General features: G+C 55.8%; 1 protein-coding gene across 1 annotated transcript; it reads right to left on the reverse strand.

Moving 5' to 3' along the window:
* Positions 1-1,974: 1,974 nt before the first annotated feature.
* Positions 1,975-16,795, reverse strand: UBE2J2 (ubiquitin conjugating enzyme E2 J2). Its single transcript, XM_026520107.4, has 7 exons — positions 16,610-16,795; positions 12,020-12,150; positions 9,014-9,054; positions 3,910-4,012; positions 3,692-3,830; positions 3,206-3,286; positions 1,975-2,628 (listed from the first exon to the last, which is right to left on the reverse strand). The coding sequence occupies exons 2-7, from the start codon at positions 12,148-12,150 to the stop codon at positions 2,344-2,346; spliced, it is 780 nt and encodes a 259-aa protein (XP_026375892.1). The 5' UTR covers positions 16,610-16,795; the 3' UTR covers positions 1,975-2,343.
* Positions 16,796-18,481: the final 1,686 nt, after the last annotated feature.

Raw genomic sequence — 18,481 nt, forward strand, 5'->3', positions numbered from 1 at the left:
GCCCTTCTCCGTACCCACACCGGCACAACCCAGACACTGGGCATCGTCCCCACAGCAGCCTGCCCCCCATGATGCCCTTGGCACACCGAGGGCCGCTCCAGCCTCAGACCCAGACCACGCGGCAGCACCTGCAGCTTCAGATCTCAAACTCGGGCCTGGGGAAGCTTCTTGGGGGACAGATGCTGAGAACACCCCTCGCAAGACCACTCCCCACACCTCCAGGACCCCTTCACCTGCGTCCGTGCAGCACTGAGTCTGGGCAGGGGCTTTCTCCCTGGATTAAGAGACACCAAACACAGCTTGCATTCAGCCGTTCAGCTGGGCCAACTACTGGGGACGCCCAACTGCCCTCCCCCAGGGACTCCACACAAGAGAGAGGGGCCGCTGACCCCTCCGAGGGAGAGCAACACGTACACGGGGTCAGACGTGTAGACCCACAGGACAAGTTCATCTTTTTTAAAAATTTTTTATTTATTTATTGTAAGCAATCTCTACACCCAACGTGGGGCTCGAACTCACGACCATGAATGCAAGGGTCACCTGCTCTTCCAACGGGGCCGGCCAGGCTCCCCAAGGCCATCTTTTACTTCGGGTGACTGCAGACAGCCTGCCACCTTGGACACTGGGTGAAGGCTCTGTTCAGCACGGATCTATTTCTACCGCTGACAAGGGTTTTTAATAGTCGAGATTTCACACAGGGCGAAGAAATAACCCACGTTAAGGAAAATAGTTGCTACGATGCCTCCTCAAAACCTCAGGAAATATTAAGTGCTTGGATCAGACGCTGAACTCCACAGACACACCCTCGAGCCGGCCGTGCGGAGGATGCCCGGCGGAGCGGGCCCCTGCCTACCACTGCACGCAGGGGTCCAGGCCCAGCCGCGTGGCGCTGCCACCAGGGCCCACGGCGAGCCACGGGACACTGCCACGCCGCAGACACAGTAGCGCCAGTGCCCCCACGGGCCCAGCCGCTGGCCTGCCTGTGGGCTAGCCTGGCGCTGGGCTGAGATGGACTTGCACTTCCGCCAACAGAGACTCAAACAGCACAACATTTAGGAACAAAGATATAATCAGAGATTTTCTTCACAAGAGCAGGTTAAATACACACACGTGGTAAATCATAGAGGAATTTTAAATAAACGGATCAAAAACCAAAGACTGTCGAAGATGCGCAAGTGCGTGGCTTCCCTTGAGGCCCCTGTGGCCCCTGGAGTGGGATCGGGGCACCTCAGCCCGGGACCCGCAGACACAGTGCTTTCAAATGACGCCAAGTGAAATCACCACACAGGCGCTGGATGGAAGATGTCAGCAGCCAGGGAGCCATCTCCCCCCACCGGCCCTGCCCTTCCTGGGCAGCCGTCACGTCCTGTGATGCCCAGTCCCTGTGTGGTCTTCCAGAGCAGAGCCCATACCAGACACGGATCAGCTGCGAAAAGGAACGTGGGAGCCTATCTTCAGGGTAAAACAAAGACCTGGACCAAGTGTGAGGAGACCCCGAGGTGCACAGAAGCCGGCTGTCAGGTGCAGACCCCCAGCGGGCTGTTGGGGTCAGAGGAAATGTCCTGCAGGCACCAAGGGCCACCCCTGCAGCATCCGGGAACCTGGAGGTGGCAGTGGGGGGCCCAGCCTGGGTGTGGAGGCAAGGGGGTGGGGGGTAAGGTGAAAGCGGCCTAAGGGACCACACAGGACACCATGGCTCTTCGAGTAAAGGGTGCCACCTTGTGGTCACACAGCAAGTGGATGCTGAATTTCAACTTCAGCAAAACAAAGAGCCCACTTTCCTAGGGGGACAGCTTCCTTCCAGGTGAACACAAGCACATTTCAAATGCTGGGGCCAAACCCCACGTCTCCTGGACCCCATCTGTGGCCGTCCTTGGCCAGGCCCCCTGCCCCTGCCAGCCGGGCGCAGCTGTGGGAACTTCTCCCACCTGGTGAGCCAGGGAGGGCTCCACTGGACCAAGAACGCACGCAAAGTATTTGATAATCGAGTTTTGTATTTTTAAGTGACCAAATCTAATAAAATGAAAAACAGGTTTACTAAAACAGGTCCAAAAGACGATACAGGAGATAAGCTATAAAACCAAAGCGTGAGGCCCCTCCTCGACACCCAAGCTCCATGGTCCCCAACCGACCCCAGCGCGAGGACGGGGAGCTGAGAACCTTGCATCGCCTCTAAATCCAAGTGACACACTTTGGTTTCTGTTTTCCTTTTCAAGGTTTTTAAAAAGCTAACCCGGAGTCAGGCAGGTGCACCCTGCGCTCGGCAGCACGTCCAGCCAGCCCACAGCAAGCTCGGGCCGTGTCCCTCGTTTGTGACCACCTCTGCCGGCCGTGGCATGTGGCTCACTCCTGCGCTATGCTTCTCAGCACGTACTTGACCGTGTAGGCAAAAGCCGCAAACCCAACTATAACAAACAAGTTCGCCAGGGCGCCGCCCAGGAGTCCGTGGTGCCGGTTGGCCTGCTGGAGCCCCGCGAGGTGCGGCCCAGCCCCTGGCGCGTGCCCATTGAGGAGCTGAAGCCCATTCTGACCATGGTGTGTTTCCCCATCTGGAACCACATCTGGTAAGGGGAGAGCCTGGGGTCGGCTACTGAGTTCGTCTTGGGCTTTCTGCTTTTGTTTAATTTCCTAAGATAAAAACAAAAAGAAACAAGGGTTGGTCTAAACAATTGAGTTCCTTCAGGACTAGGGAGGATTCTAAGACCCACCATGAAGACCTGTGGGGCCAGCAGTCGCCAGCCGCACGTATTCAATCCTGATACCCACCCTCGGAGCTGGGGGCTGTGGCTAACCCTGTTTTACAGATGGGGGGGGAGGCACTTGTCAAAACCACCCAGCCTGCACCCCTCAGGGCCTAGACCGAGCAGGTCCAAGCAATACAGATTCACCGCGGCCTCGACCTTAGTGCAGCTCACCCTGCCCCTCCTGGCCAACGGCCCTCCCTGCAGCTCAGCAGCCCACCTGAGGAGCTCCATGCCCTGTCATCCAGTTCCCGTTCCCTGGCCTCCCCAGCTCCAACCACACCGCCCAAGCCCCCTGGTCCCTAGGCACCTTCAGGAGAAGGTGTGTGCGGACGGGGACCCTCCGTGCTGCGCACCTGCGGCACAGGGACCACGGCAGCACCGTCTTCTCTTTCAAAGAATCAAATCTGAAAGTGCTCCTGACAAGGGGGGAGCAAAACTGACCGCCAGCCTCTGTCCCTTACCTCCACGACTTCAGGGAATAATTCACAGAAGACTTTGTCTTTCAAATTAAATGCTAAACTTTGTGCAGCCAGTTGTCTTTTCTAGGAAGAAAGAGAAGGGAAATATCAGCCCGATTAATTTCAATTCGTTCAAATTCTAAAGACTATTTTATCCTCAAAGGCTGTTGTCTTCATGTTATTAAAGCACTCTGTGACCTCACTCTTCACAACAAGGCTTATTTAACTTTCCATTATCAATAACATTAAACTTGATTCCTACTTAAACAACAGAAAAATATAACCAGTTAACAAGGACTAGGCACCCTGCTACCCGTGGAGGGGCTGTGGTGCTGCCCACCCCACCCAAGACCTCTAGGGAGCTTGGCCTGTTCTTCCCGCTGCTGAGGAGAACAAGGAACCCCACAACAGGGAGTCTCCACATGGTGCCTGGGGAGCAAGGACATGAGTGGGAGCCCCCATCACGTGACCATGCTCTCCACCCCTCACCGTGAAGTCCGACGTCTCTATGCTGCCCAGGGTGGGGCCCTTCTCCACCATGAAGCTAAGGAGCCCCGTCAGGATGGTGGAGACGGACCAGGCCGGGTTCCACGTGTCTGGGTGGAAATCCGTGATGGAAAGACACAGCCTGCAAAACAGGGACCCGCTCAACAGAGCTCACCCCAATCCTGACCACACTCAACACTTGAGAAGCAGAAATGCCTTACCTTGTATTGCACTTAAATCTTCCATTGGGTGTTATCATATAAATACTAGGAGGTTTAAAAGGAAATTCTCTGGGAAAAACTAGTTTTCCATGATAATAGCCACCTATATCAAAACAGAGAAAGAGCCTGGTCACGGTCCACGATGCAACTCCTGTTGGGGTCGCATCCAGCCCCATTCCAGCCCTCAGGCTGGCGCCACAACCTTTGGCTTCCCACCCCATCCCACCCCACCAACTCCCTGTCATCTCTCTGCACACCAGCTGACCACACCTGGAACACAAGAGTCTTGCTGGAGGTCTCACCGGGGGGGGGGGGGGGGGGGGGGGCTCATGACCAAAAATTAGGAGCAGCCCTTGTCCCACATGACCACCACACAACCCTGCTCAGTCTTCCTGTGCCCCCTCTCTCACTCAGAGCAGAGCATCGGAAGAGAAGCTGCACTGGGCTCCTCGACGGCCCCCTCCTGCCCTCCTCCCCAGCATGCCAGCTGAGGTCACCCTTACTCAGATCCCCTCCCTCCCGCACTACTCATTTCTCCTTCCCCACCAAACTACACGCAGCAGCAGCAAAACTGCCATCATTTCTTCCACCGTAAAAACACACACAAAAGCTCTGGCTGCCACCCCCCTCCAACTCCTGCCAGTCGCTCGCTCTCTTTTCTCTAAAACCCCTCGAGAGCTACGTCTAAGTCCACCCTGACGAGGCTCCTGCCCCCACCATGGTCCCCCAAACCTGACATCGAGGTCACCAGACCTCCCCTCACACCTCACCACCACGCCTGACCCTGCGTTCTAGAGCCCACCCTGGCCTGGCTCCCCATTCCCACCCCACCTCCGAAGCACTGGCCACTGGCTCCTCCGGTGGTCTCCCTGATCACTCACGCTTCTGGGGTCTCACAGTCTCACGCGACGTGAGGGTATGATAATTCCTCTCCAACCAGCACCTTCACCTGGGCCTCTGGGCCTCCACCCCGGACTCCAGACCACGGACTGACCATCTAGGCAACACTGCCCAGATGGGTCCAAGAGAGAATTGCAGCTATCTCCCCCAAACAGCAGCTCCATCCTCTTAGCCATTCAGACTAAAATCTGGGAGGCCCCATTGCCACCCCCACCCCGTCCCCGCCGCCATTTCATGCCTATTCCATCAACAAATCCTGTTGGTCACACCTTCAAACTGACCCAGACCAACACTCTGGGTGACATGGTTAGCCCAGCATCAGGCCTAGTCTCATGGCCTTCACCCCTGCCTGCTCAGCTCCCAGTCCCACTGGCCCATGCCTACCTGAGGCCTCACACCCTCGTCTCAGGGCCTCACCTGGGAGCCTTTGGGAAATGCAGAGCCTTGAGCACACCACAGGCAGGAGGAGTGGAACGTGCAGGGACAGGATATCTGGTGATGTCTGTGTGCGTGCACATGAATGCTGGCACAGTGAGGCTTCACGAGCTGCCCTGACTTCCACCTGGGCTCCCTGCTGTCCCCGGCACCCTGGGTGTGGTCCCACCTGGAGGACCGGGGTACACTAGTCCCAAAGAGCCACACATCTCTCTGTGCTCCAATGCCACTGTTGAGTAGTGCCTCCCCACTACCTCATTTGGGCTCCCCACCAGAGCCCTGGCCACCTCACGTGAGTGCTGTCTTCTACTCCAAGCTCTGCCAGTGGTGGAGGGATGACATGGGCAAGTGCCCCTCGTAAGGCCAACCCAAGAGGCAGCCAAGTCCACCAGTGAGAAACTAACACTACAGATGACACGCAGAGCACACTCACTCAAAATCACTACGGAAAACCAAAGTGGAAAACAGGCAAGTGATACAAACAGGGGTTCTTCCTAAGAGGACGCAGGAAGAGCCAATGCACGTCTGACACGGTTTGGCTCAGGGCTACACAGGAAATGGCTGCCCTGTGTAGCTTAGCGGAGGGGAGTGGGAAGACAGACACTGCCTCGCGGCAGGAGTATACACCGGCCAGGAACACGGAATTCTCAATACCCACGCTGACCCGGCAGCTCTACGTCCTGTGATCTACTGGAGAAATGCTAGGTGAAAACCTTCTGCCAAGGGAAAGGCTCCATGCAGGACCCAGGCCCAGGGAGCAAACTGGAGAAGCAAACGCAAGTTTCAAGACACACAGCAGGCAGCGCATGCGGAACCAGGGACGCTGCAATTCTCCCCGTCTCGGCGTGCACCTTACGGTGCAGACGATGAACTCTGGGAGGATCTGTACTGGAGGGGGGCCCAGGAGGGCTCATTCTGAGAGGTGAAGAGTCACAGCAGGGGACATGGGAGGACAGAGCTTCACCCAGAGGTCAAGCCCACAGGGAGTGTTAGGGAAGCAGTGCCAGGCCAGCAGCTCCCACACCCTTCATTCCAAGTGTCCACAGGGGACAGAGTGAGGAGCACAGCCTTGGCCAAGCCCTGCGGACAGAAACTACAGAGAGCACTGTGGCCCTGGAAGGAGGCCAGGGAGCGCGTGCAGCACGATGCCACACTTCAACGCTGCCCTTCCTCCACTGGACTGCTTTTATGACTAAGTGGGGAAAAAAGAAAAAAAACTCCACTGGCCAGCTGTGCCGGACCGTTCCTGGGTTCTCTACGCTGTTCGGCTGACCCGCATTTCTGCACTCCCCCCACAGCCCGCTCACTGAAGGCACCCAAGTCTTAAAATCAAGCAGACTGACTCCTCCCACTTTATTCTTGTTTTAGCTACTCTTGATCCTCGGCCCTTCCATGTACATTTTAGAATAAAAACCTCAGAATAAATTTGTGTATGCCTACAACAGACTTTTATTACGACTACAGGGCTGCGTAAAATCTACGATCAATTCCGGAAGAATCTTAAGCCACGTGTGCACTAGCAGGAGGCCACTTCTGAACTGTCAGGGCTGCCGCGCCAGGACCAGCAGAGCCGTGGAACCCAGAGGCCAGCCAGCGCCGAGCCAAGCAAACATGGACAGGGAGAAGAGCCATGAGAGACTGAGAAGGAAGGGTCAGGACATCCAGAAGTCAGAGGAGGAGCAAGTGAGGAGGAAGCCAGAGTCAACAACACCAAAAGTTCACGAAACCCCAGACACTGAGGCCTGAGATCTGTCCCTTGGAGACCGGCAATTCAGAGGTGTCCCTTATCGACCCAGATGAAAGCGGTCAGCGAAGGAAGGGCTGCAGGCTGCAGAGTGTAGCCCTGAGCTGAGGAGGGCATGGGCAGCAGGGGAGGGGATGGGAGTAGGTGCTGAGGTGGGCAGTGAAGGGAGAGGAGGCAGAGGAGGGGAAGGAGGAGGAAGAAAGAAGGGGGAGGAAGAGCAGTAGGAAAAGCTGTCTCTGAAGGGAATCTTGCTGGCAGCCTGAGAGTCAAAACCAGCAGGTAATACACAGGGGAGTACCAGACACAAGGAAACATTCCTGACAGGGCTGGGTCCGGAAAGAGGGTGCCTCTTTCTGCAGAGTCAGGACACCCCATGCTAGGCAAGGCCTGGGGGTATGGGGGTGTCCTGCAGTCCCAGCCTGCATGCTTTCACTCGGGGCCTGCCTTCTCCTTTCCCCACTGCCTCCACCCCTGTCCAGGCTCATTTCCAGCAGGAACAGGCCTAGATACAAAATTAATAAATGTCCACTATTTAATCAGAAAATACTAAAACTACAGGGGCGCCTGGGTGGCACAGCGGTTGAGCGTCTGCCTTCGGCTCAGGGAGTGATCCCGGCGTTCTGGGATCGAGCCCCACATCAGGCTCTTCCCCTATGAGCCTGCTTCTTCCTCTCCCACTCCCCCTGCTGTGTTCCCTCTCTCGCTGGCTGTCTCTATCTCTGTCGAATAAATAAATAAAATCTTTAAAAAAAAAAAAAAGAAAGAAAGAAAATACTAAAACTACAAAAAAATATGGGGGGATGGGTTAGCCCGGTGATGGGTACTAAGGAGGGCACGTATTGCATGGAGCACTGGGTGTTATAAGCAAACAATGAATCCTGGAACACTACATCAAAAACTAATGATGTACCGTATGGTGACTAACATTAAAAAAAAAAAAAACTACAAAAAACCCCCCTTAAAAACCAGGCACAATGCCCCTTGTGAGAGAGAGAACACGCTCAGTTCTTGTGTGTTAGAAACACGTATTTAACAAGCCTTCTAACGTGATCTGTCCAGACAGCTCTGAAGCCCGTCTTTTGCTGCATTTCTAGGAAACCCACTGCAAGCCCATCAAGCCCCCACACCGCTGTTGGGCATTCAAGCAGTTCCCACCCGCCCTACAGAGAGCTTCTGCACCTGTCTCCCTAGGACACATCTTCCCATAACAGGGACTCCTGCATCAAAGGAGAGTCCTCATAAGGCGAGTGACATATGCCGAACATTCTCCTCCAGCAGCCAGACTCTTTTCTAGTGAAATCTTACACAAAAGTCCCATGTGCAGGTATACGTCACATGAAGTGAGGCCCCAGTGGCTAGAGAGTGGCAGGTACTGCCCACCTGGCCACATCTCTGCCCTGGGCTTGCCCTGCCATGGCTCATCTCTCACCCCCCCCCCCAAACCCTGAAGCTGATGCCAGGCTCCCGCGGCCCCCGCGACGCACCAAATAATCCCAGGTCTACTTCGTAAATGACACCAGAGGACCCTGGTGGCATCACCGGATCAGCCTCCACAGCAGTTAGGAGAACAGAGATGCCCAGCTGACCCAGAGCGGATCCTCCCTAAACCTCAGTGCCCCATCCACAAAGGGGCCCATCCCTTAGCTCAGAGGGCTCAGCAGAGGGAGTGCTCCATAAATACACCTTTCCTTCCTCCAACAATATCCATGCTGGTCTGAACAAACCCCAGGAGAAACTGGCCACACTGTCCTGCTCACCAGGTCTGTCTTCCGGCTCTGATCCCACTGGTATCAGAGGCTGGCTGAACCCTGCGACTTACAGATAGACCCCAAGGACTGAACACAACGGCAAAACCAAACACTTCTCGGACCTGGAGAAACACTGGGATGGACTCCAAGGAAGTCCGATCTCACTAACGCACATCCAAAATAGGGCGTGATTCACAAATGTAAAGTGTTTGACAGGTGAGGTCTATTCAGAAGGTAAAGCGGCCTCTTGTTCGTCTCACTCAGATCAAAGACTTACCTTCATAAGGGGTCATCTCTGGGCCTCGGACCACATAGTGCCTGAGGGAGAGAAGAAAATCAGCTGGCTCTGGGGATGGCAAATTCTCCAAATTCGGAGTCACTCCGAGGCTGGGGTTTGTAGGGTCCAGCCAAAACTAGATACTCATGAATATTCAATAGGTGAACTTGTGCCGTAGAGGGTTTAGTCACTTTGTAACAGAATCTTACAAACTGAATCTTGTGAGTTTTCCACTAAGTATTTTTGTGTTCACAATATGAAAGAAAGGAATCCTCTCTAACCATTGTAGCCAAATGACAAAGTTTTCAATGTTCATTTCACACACATTCTTGGGGTGTACTTGGAAACTTGCAGTTTTCAGTGTCAGTGTGCCCAAATATTATGAAGCAGACCAGACAGGGAACAGCTGGTGACACGAGGTGGCTCTGTGTCCCCCAGTGTTGGATGTTCTGGGAGAAGGAGACACGACCTCAGAGCAGCTGTCCTGCAGCAGGAGGAACAGGGCAAGCCCAGGTTGTACCCACAGGCCTCGGACCACAGGCAGCAGCACCCACAGACTCCACTCTCCCACACAAACAAAAAGCTTCAGCTGTACGTCCAGAGGTGTTTGGACTTAAGGATTTTCACACAAAACAGAAAAGCACAAAGGAGAAAGTAGAACCAACCAGAATTCAAGACCAGACACGACTATTAACCCCTCACAACCCTCCCTTCCCACAAACACCATCTTCACGCTGTGGACCACGTGACATCCGCTATCTGCTATCTGGTATGTTTTACTCCAAAAACGCTGTCATCCTATGTTGGCAGACCAGGAACAACCCTCAGAGCTAAGCACGTGACACACCCAGGAACATGGCCTTAATTTGTCACTGCTCCCAATTCCGGTGCCCAATGTGAGAACACTGGGTAGGGTGGTGAGCGGGTGCGGAGAGCCCAGCAGCCTGAGAAGCAGAGCAAGGGACGGGCACCACAGCACTCAGAGGACACCCACAGCCAAGCAGGAGCGCTCATCCAGCAGGCCTGACACGGCCGTCCTCAGCCAGCTCCAGGAACTGGGTTCCAGAGTGGGGAGAGGGTCTCACCGCCCCAACCACGTTATTCATGCTCAAAATACGATTCATGCCGAGAGAAAGCCTGCCTTCCAGCTGGGCGTCTGGAGCACTGGGGGTGCCAGGCAGAAGTGCCCACGCGACCTGCTCCCGCTGCAAATCCCACGCCCTGGGTCTCTAACAGGCTTCCCTGCTGGACAGGGCCTCACACGTGTCGTCACAGCAAGTCCTGTGACAGCCCAAAGGGATGGGAAGCTTGTGCCTGGTCTCCTAGGGACTCTGCCTCCAGTGCCTTCTCTGTTTGCTGATTTTGCTCTTTTTTCTCTGTAATAAACGTTAGCGGCAGATCCTCCTCATGAATGACTGAACCTGGGGACCTGAACTCACAGGCAGAGAGAGGCTCCCCACACAAAGAGGACACCCCTGCAACTGCCATGGAACCTGTCCCTCCATCTGCCAATTCTGTGGGCGGCCACACTTGGTTTTTGTTGCCTGGGGGCAAGGAGAGCTCTGCTGTAACCCTGAAGCCTCACTCACACGAGGCCCACCTCACCCTCAGAACCCTTCCCTCACCGATCAGAGCAGGCCCTTCTCTCTAAGCTGAGGAAGGTGGATCCAGAACCCGTGAACACCTGCCCAATCAGAAAAGTATTTCTTGGGGCGCCTGGGGGGCACAGCGGTGAAGCGTCTGCCTTCAGCTCAGGGCGTGATCCCGGCGTTATGGGATCGAGCCCCACGTCAGGCTCCTCCGCTATGAGCCTGCTTCTTCCTCTCCCACTCCCCCTGCTTGTGTTCCCTCTCTCGCTGGCTGTCCCTATCTGTGTTAAATAAATAAATAAAATCTTAAAAAAAAAAAAAAAAGTATTTCTTTTTAACTCAGTTGAATCCGTTTTCTCCGGATTTAAAAACTTAAAAAACACTTTTTTTTTTAAGTAGGCTTCACGCCCAGCATCGAGCCCAACGTGGAGCTTGAACTCTCGACCCTGAGATCCAGACCTGAGCTGAGATTAAGAGTCAGACACTTAACTGACTGAGCAATCCAGGTGTCCCCTGGAAAACATTTTTTAAGATCAAAACACAAAATACCTTTCAAACGGGGGTGTCTGGGTGGCTCAGTCAGTTGACCATGTGACTCTTGGTTTCAGCTCAGGTCATGATCTCGGGGTTGTGGGATCCAGTGCCGCCACTGGGCTCCATGCTCACTGCAGAGTCTGTCTGAGATTCTTCCCTCTCCCTCTCTCCCCACTTGCATGTGTGTGTGCATGCACGCTCTCTCTCAAACAAACAAATAAAATCTTTTAAAAGAGAAATACCTTCCGAACAGAAAACGCTTACTATCGGAGCCCTATGCGTTACTTGCCACAAAATCAGCCATGAAGCTGGTAAGGGCAGCATCTCTGTAGAAGCATGTAGCCTTCGAAGGCCACGCTTGAACACGGCCAGAGAGTCACTACGAAACAAGCGTCCATGAGGTACAGAGCCTCTCCTCAGCCCAAGGGCTTCCCAGGCCAGTGCCAGCTGCTTACGTATCAGACCCCCGACCCTTTGTAGCAAACTCTCCAAGGCAGGACAAGCTACTTCACAGGACCAAGAAGCAAAGAGCAGAGAAGGAGAGTCTAGAAGTGCAGCTTCTCCACCAACAACTGTGAGACCTACACACCCCCCAGCCTCCCCTATGCATCCCACAAACCCAGCACCACCCCAAAGGTGCTCTACAGCACTCTTTTTCTCCAGCCTCAACATGCAGGGGTTAAGGAAGACCCCATCACGGCCCCGGCTGCCACTCATTAAGAAGACAACCAGGGCACATGTGTAGGCCTCCGTCTACTTACATCTAAAAAGGTGTAGACGCACCCTTCCCAATGCCACGATGGGAGCACAAGGCCACCCAGCCAAGCCAGCAGAGAACCCGGGGGATGGTCAGTGTGAGGTGAACGGCCATGCAGAGCCTTACCATTCAAGAATATTGGAAGGGAGGGGCTCAGCACAGATGTAAGGCACCGGGTCCTTCTTGATTCGAAGATAGTCCTGCTTCAGCCGCTGGGTTGCTGTTGTCGGAGCTCTTTTACTGCTGTTGCTGCTCATCTGTGCGGAACAAACACTTCTGCTGACAAAGGGGGAGAGGCACGCCACTGCCTTCCTCACCCAGACGCTTCCGCAGGCCCGTACCTCGCTTCCGGCTCCGCAGCCCACCACCATGCAGTTAAGCCCAGCCCCCCGGAACCCAGGCCTGTGGGCTGTCCTGACTTGCCCACCCACTCAGACGCCTGCAGGACTTGCAGATTCTCCTTTTCCGCCTGCCCTGCCACAACCTTCATTTATGTAATATCAGATGCAAAGATTAAGGAAAAAAACCCAAAGCCTCACTCCTGTCCTCAAAGAACCTAAATGGGAAGAAAAACATGTAATTTAAAGGGTCCTAAGTAGAGGTGTGCTGAAGCCAGCCTGGAGCAGCGCTCCTGAGCGACTAAGCATCTCTCTCCAACTCTGCTAATGAAATGTTTATACCATGGAAATCAGGATTCACCCCAAACCAGCCCCCACCGAAAGCCTGTTGTTAAACATTCTCCAACACATCTGCCACTGGTCAAGAGTGGGTGGAACAAGGGAGCAGAGAAAGGGCCTCTCTCTGCGACTGCAGAGACGGGGACCCTTGAAAGTCTGACACGCGTGCTGGGAAGAGGGAAAAGGGGTGCCCTCCAGACAGAAGGAGCTACAGGGACATGGGCAGCATCAGGGGTCCAGGGAAGAGTACTGGGCCACTGTGTAAGGAGCCACAGCACAGTAAATGGAGACTGACAAGGCTGGCCAGGGAGGCAAGGCCAGGAGGCCAAGCAGCACAGCAGAAAGGTTTTAGGTCCAAGCCTTAAGGGAGATCAGATTTTCTGTTAGAAAGATCACTTGGACATGGGGGGCCTGGGTGGCTCAGTCGGTTAACCATCTGTCTTCGGTTCAGGTCATGATCCCAGGGTCCTGGAATCGAGTCCCACATCGGGCTCCCTACTCAGCGGGGAGTCAGCTTCTCCCTCCCTCTCTGCAGCCCCCCACCACCGCTTGTGTGTGTAGGCACTCTCTTCTCAAATAAATAAATAACATCTTAGAGAAAGAAAAGAAAAGAAAAAGAAAGAGAAAGAAAGAAGGAAAGAAAGATCACTTGAACAGTTCAGCAAAGGTCGAATGGGACAGATGAGATGGCATGGGAGGGACAGGACAGCACTGAAGGCTAAGGACCAGGAGCGAGGTCACAGCCATCATTCAAGAGAAGAAACATGGCCTGGCTTAGGGGGCCCTGGGACACTTCAGCTACGCTCGGAGGCAGAGGGGAGGGATGGTGAGAGAAGACACAGAGCTCCCCACCCTCACAGACATCAGAACAGCTCCAACTCGAACTGCTATATACACTGAAGTTTCCCATAAGACGGCAAGGCAAAAAAGTTCTGCTGCTAAAAATACAATGTGAAAGCTGCGGATGTAAAATTCGATAGAGACGGAGGACACATAGGGGTACGCAGAAATGGAAATGAGAAAGGGGCTTCCAGGCGACAGCGGTGGCAAATTGGAGCCACCCCTGCCCTGCTCTCCTCCGTGCCACTATCGCCGCCACTCAGCGAGCTCAGCCCCTCCTGCCACAGCACTGGAATCAGTGGCCAGGATCACCGCCCTGACCTCTGGCCTGTATGAACCTGAAGTCACCCCCCCCCCCCGCCACGGCACCTGCCCCTCCTCATCTTCAGCTCAGGGCCTCTGTGTGCTCATTTCCCTAGCGACAGCTCCATCGGGTCCGAGGTCTGCGGACTCCTGCCCCTCTGCAGGTTGAATTCCCCTCAGACCACTAAACCCCTAGACGACAGCCAGGGCTCAGCGTGCTCACTCTACACCCCAAGGCCTGCAGAGCCGTCCTCCGCACACCACTGCCCACCGCACTTCTCTGGGGCCCCTAAACTTCAAGGTCTCTGTTCCCCTCCTCCTCCCATCCCCACTCCACTCACCCTAATACAGGGTCTCACTACTGTTCCCATTAACCACCACAACAGCCTCCAAACCGGCCTCCCAGCTTCTGGTCTCACCCCGTTTCAGTCCACCCTGGACACTTAAGTCAGATTAACTTTCTCCACCCACAGTTCTGATCACAGCGTTTCAAGATTCCCCCAGAGCCAAGCAAATAAACTTGAACACCCCCCCTGCCTGCCAAGCCCTTGATAAAGAAGCCCCAGCTAGCCCTCCTAGTTTCCCACTCCCAAATCCCCTCCAGGACCTAACCAGATGGCTGTTTCTCAGCCTGGTCTCTACTGGAAGAAAACTCACCTAGGCCCTTCCCGGCCTAGCTCAAAAGCTAAGTCCCGAAAAAGCCTCCCTGATCTCCCTAGTCAAATGCCTCCGCCAGCCTCCCTTCGACCCAGCTCCAAACCACGCAGGTGCGCCTGCCAGGCCCCAGCAGTGATGCTGGTGAACCCACAGCAGGAGAAGGCTACAGAACAGCCTGGGAAGGGATGCTTTCGCGCACAGCACTGCCCCCAAGCTCCTGGCCTAGCCAAGTGGACCAGGTGGCTCACCTGGGATCAACACCTAGTAACAAACAGCAACAACCCAAAGGCAGAACCATCACACTGGACTTGTTCGGTTTCTTTTAAATGTTCACATAAAGTTAGCACTCTGCCATATGTAAAACAATCCACTGGATAATTCAAATACCACTGTGTTTGCACTTAATTATGTGGCCAGGCTGGATGCTTAATGAAGGTTAATGGACAGCCACACAAAATAAATGGATCCTGCCTGATCAGTCACAAACGTCTCTCTCATTCTTGCTCCCAAAGGCATAATCTTTAAAGCCACATTTATGACTCAACTACGCAGTTCATGAAAAGGAAGGGCTCCCAACTGACCCCTCCAGTGCCAATCAGTGCTCTCATGGCCCCTCTAGTCTACAGCACCTATACACTATAAAGCATGTCCCAAGTTCCCTGCAAATTCCACAGACGGGGCACATAAAAGTGCATTATGCTGAAAAAAACAGTGTGCAGACATTTAAAAAAAATGACATGAATAAAAATTATTACATACAGAAGCTGAAGGAAAGCAGCCTGAACCAGTATCACGGGCATAAGTCCCTTCAGCCTCATATGGACACAGCTTGCCACCTGCCCAGCATCCACTCCCCCGTTCTTTTTTCCTTTTTTTTTTTTTTTTTAAGATCTTATTTATTTATTTGACAGAGAGACAGCCAGCGAGAGAGGGAACACAAGCAGGAGGAGTGGGAGAGGAAGAAGCAGGCTCGCAGCGGGGGAGCCTGATGTGGGGCTCGATCCCGGGACTCTGGGATCACGCCCTGAGCCGAAGGAAGACGCTTAACGACGGAGCCACCCAGGTGCCCCTTCCCGTTCTTTTTTTCTCCCACATCTCTTCCACTCACTGTAAGCATAACTCAGGTGATAGTGTGGCAAGAGACCTTGGCCTGACTGACCCGCTGGGCACGTGACACACCCAAGCCCCAGACTTTCACGGAAGTTTCTCCTTTCTCCACCAGGATTGCTTCACAGGCTGGAGAGAAGCCCAGGGCTGATGGAGGCAGCCCCGTTACCACTCATTCACCTGCCTGGGCTGGGAGCTACCCCAGAGGTCAACCCTTCAAAACATTACAGATGAAGAACTGAAAGTTCTAGGCACCCAGATCCAACCATGCCTGATCGACAGACACAGCCAGTTACAATTGCACCTCTTTCTACCAAAGCTAGATTACACCAAGTTTCCCTCACCTGGAACGGACAGAGCACCCACCCTCCCACTGCTGGGGTGTGATCCTATGCACTTACTAGCGCTACTCCCACTAGGCTGCGGCCTTACCTCTCTTCAGCTGTTCCATGCCTGGGCCCGGAAAGAGGTCGGGAACTGGATTTGAATTAAACACAGACGAGCTAGGTAGGATCGACTGAAAAAGGGGCTAGAAGTCTACATCTGGCTAGACGCTGAGAGGCTGCAGGTAACTGGCAGACGTGCAAAGTGGGCAGGCACACATGAGGAACTGGCCCGGGGCCCAAGTGGAGCCACCCCACTGCGGCTTCCCACTCTTACCGCCTGAATTTTCTCTCGGTTATTACCTCAACAGGCATAACCCCAAGCGCACTCATTCCTGCTGGGATGCATGAACAGCTTGGGGTACTGTCTAGGGGTGAAGCGGCGGCAGGCTCAATGGCAGCCACCCCCAACCCCGAATCCCAGAGACATTTACAAACCAAGATCTATGCCGCTAGTCCTGGAGGTGCCCTTAAGCGCGCCACTAACAGGAGGCCTTTCCGCAGGAGCCCCAGCCGCGGGGCCAACCAAACCCCCAAGCTGGCCGGAGGAGCACCCCGGCCCGGAGCCCCGGGCGCCAGGCCGTAACCGACCTCAGGTTCCGCGCACGGAAGCTCCAGGTCGGGGTCCCTCGAGCGGCGGATCGGGCGGGGACAAGCCTTGCGACGGCCCCGTGCCCTCCGCGCGGGCCGGCTCCGGAGGGGCGGACGCGCGGCCAAAGCCCCGGCTCAAGCCCGCGCCGCGCTCTCACCTCTCCCCGTCGCCGCGTGTGGGCCGCCGCCGCGCTCAGGCTCGCCGTGGTCGAGGCCGGAGCAGGGAAGGAAGAGCGTGGCCCGCGCCGGACAGCCTCACCGCGCCGGGACCGAGGCCACCGAACCGCCGCAGCGCCGCCGCCGCCTCAGCTTGCAAGATGGCCGTTCGCGGGGCGGGGGAGGCTCATCCCCGCTTCCGATTCCGGTGCGCCGCGCTCTGGGGCGGCCGCTCTAGCCGGCCGGGCGGACGTCGCCTGCGTCTCGCTGCCACCTCCCGCCCCTCACGGCCGGGAGCGTCCGCGCGTGCGCACTGAGGGGCAGCTCCGTGGGGCGGGGCCCAAGGGCGGACGGTCGGCGCGTGCGCACTGGCGGGCAGCTCCGCAGGGGGTGCGGGGCGGGGTTGGACCCCTGGTCTCGCAGGAGATCTGGTCTGGCGGCCAGGGCACAGCGAAGCGTCCTTCCGCCCTAACGCTCTCCGGCGGGCGCCCCCAGGGGTTGTCAGCAGCCGCAGGGATCCCGGACCCCCTCACCCTCCACAGTTTCTCCCTCCGCAAGAACCCCGGCCGACGGGGTCGGTCTGAGAGCGGGGCGCGCCATTCTGGGGAAGACAGACAAGCCCAGGCAAAGGGTGACCCCCGAGGTGCCGGCGTGAACTCCGCTTGGAGTTCACTGGGACCCCGACTCTCCCACGGGCTACCTTCCAAAGGATGGGGCCAATCCGGCCTAGGGGGCCAGTCCTTGGGCCAGGTAACAGGAGAGCGCCCAAGGCACTAGGGACCCCGGCCCCATCAGTGACTGAACCCGCTCGGGCCCCTGAGGGTCACGTCCCGATTGGCCTTGTCTGGCCACCAGTGAGGCTCGGGGATGGGGAGCCCTGCCAGAACCTGTGCCAGGTGGGGTCTGCCGTGGGCAAGCCTGTCCAGCCCCTGCCCATGGGGAGAGCCAGCCTCATAAAAATAGTTCCACTGTTTCCCCAACTGAATTTTCCACCCAGCCCATGAATAGGGTCATTATGCAACAGTGGACACTGCACTGAGGCTTGCTTTCTGCTCCCACGGTCCCCTCCCTGCCTGGGGGAGGGGGAAGCAGAGCTGGCCACCCGTCCATGGGAGGGTGCCTGAAGCAGGCAGGTGGGGATACTGTTTCAAGGGCCAGCGTCCCTGGAAAGGACCCCGATTGCAGAGGCCTGGAGCTGGTCCTCTCCTCCTCAAGTCTGCCATGAGGGAAGTTTTGGAGGGATATGAGGCTGACACCCAGGAGGTAGGAGAGTTGGTGTCTGAATGTGGGGTGGGTGGGGCGGCTGAGCAAGCCAGGATACTGCCTACTGCCCTCCCTGGAGAGAAAATCCAGGACGCGGCCAAGTGGGGGCCTGGGGTTTCCCCTCATAGGTTGTGTCAGGGGAAACGCTGCGTATTAACTATGAGCCAGGTGGTGGTCATCAGCCCCGACAGAACTAGAGAGGCCATTGCCGTGTTGGACTGTATGGCTCTGTGGGACAGAGCTGGGGTTCCAAACCCTTCACCATGCCCCTGACTACTTCTTGACGTGGGCCACGAGTCAGTGAGATGACTGATCACACGACCATTGACAGTGGACACCAAGCACCGACAGGTCCAGCCGTGGCCACTGACAGAGGACAGGCACCATGCTTACCCTTGAGTCTGGCCCACCCAGGGCATCGCAGGCAGGACCTGAGCAGGGGCTGCAGATCTGGCCCCAGGCCCTGGGCGGAACCCAGAAGGAGTCCTCACCGTCCCTCAGTCCGCAGCCAGGCAAGTCAACCCGTGGGAATGCGGCCTCCTTCTGCCTCCTACCACATCGCCCATCCCTGGCCTTCCTTCCTTCTGGGGAAGCTGGCAGTTTCCAGAGCT

This window comes from Ursus arctos, unplaced genomic scaffold, assembly GCF_023065955.2.
Source record: "Ursus arctos isolate Adak ecotype North America unplaced genomic scaffold, UrsArc2.0 scaffold_32, whole genome shotgun sequence".
Lineage (NCBI taxonomy): Eukaryota > Metazoa > Chordata > Mammalia > Carnivora > Ursidae > Ursus > Ursus arctos.

Bases quoted from the DNA above. Each gene is read 5' to 3' on its own strand.
- UBE2J2 (XM_026520107.4), bottom strand. From the start codon at position 12,150: ATGAGCAGCAACAGCAGTAAAAGAGCTCCGACAACAGCAACCCAGCGG. The intron at 9,055-12,019 runs GTAAGGCTCTGC...TCTCTCCCTCAG, and splicing joins CCTTCCAATATTCTTGAATG to GCACTATGTGGTCCGAGGCC. The intron at 4,013-9,013 runs GTAAGTCTTTGA...GTTTTGATATAG, and splicing joins AGAGATGACCCCTTATGAAG to GTGGCTATTATCATGGAAAA.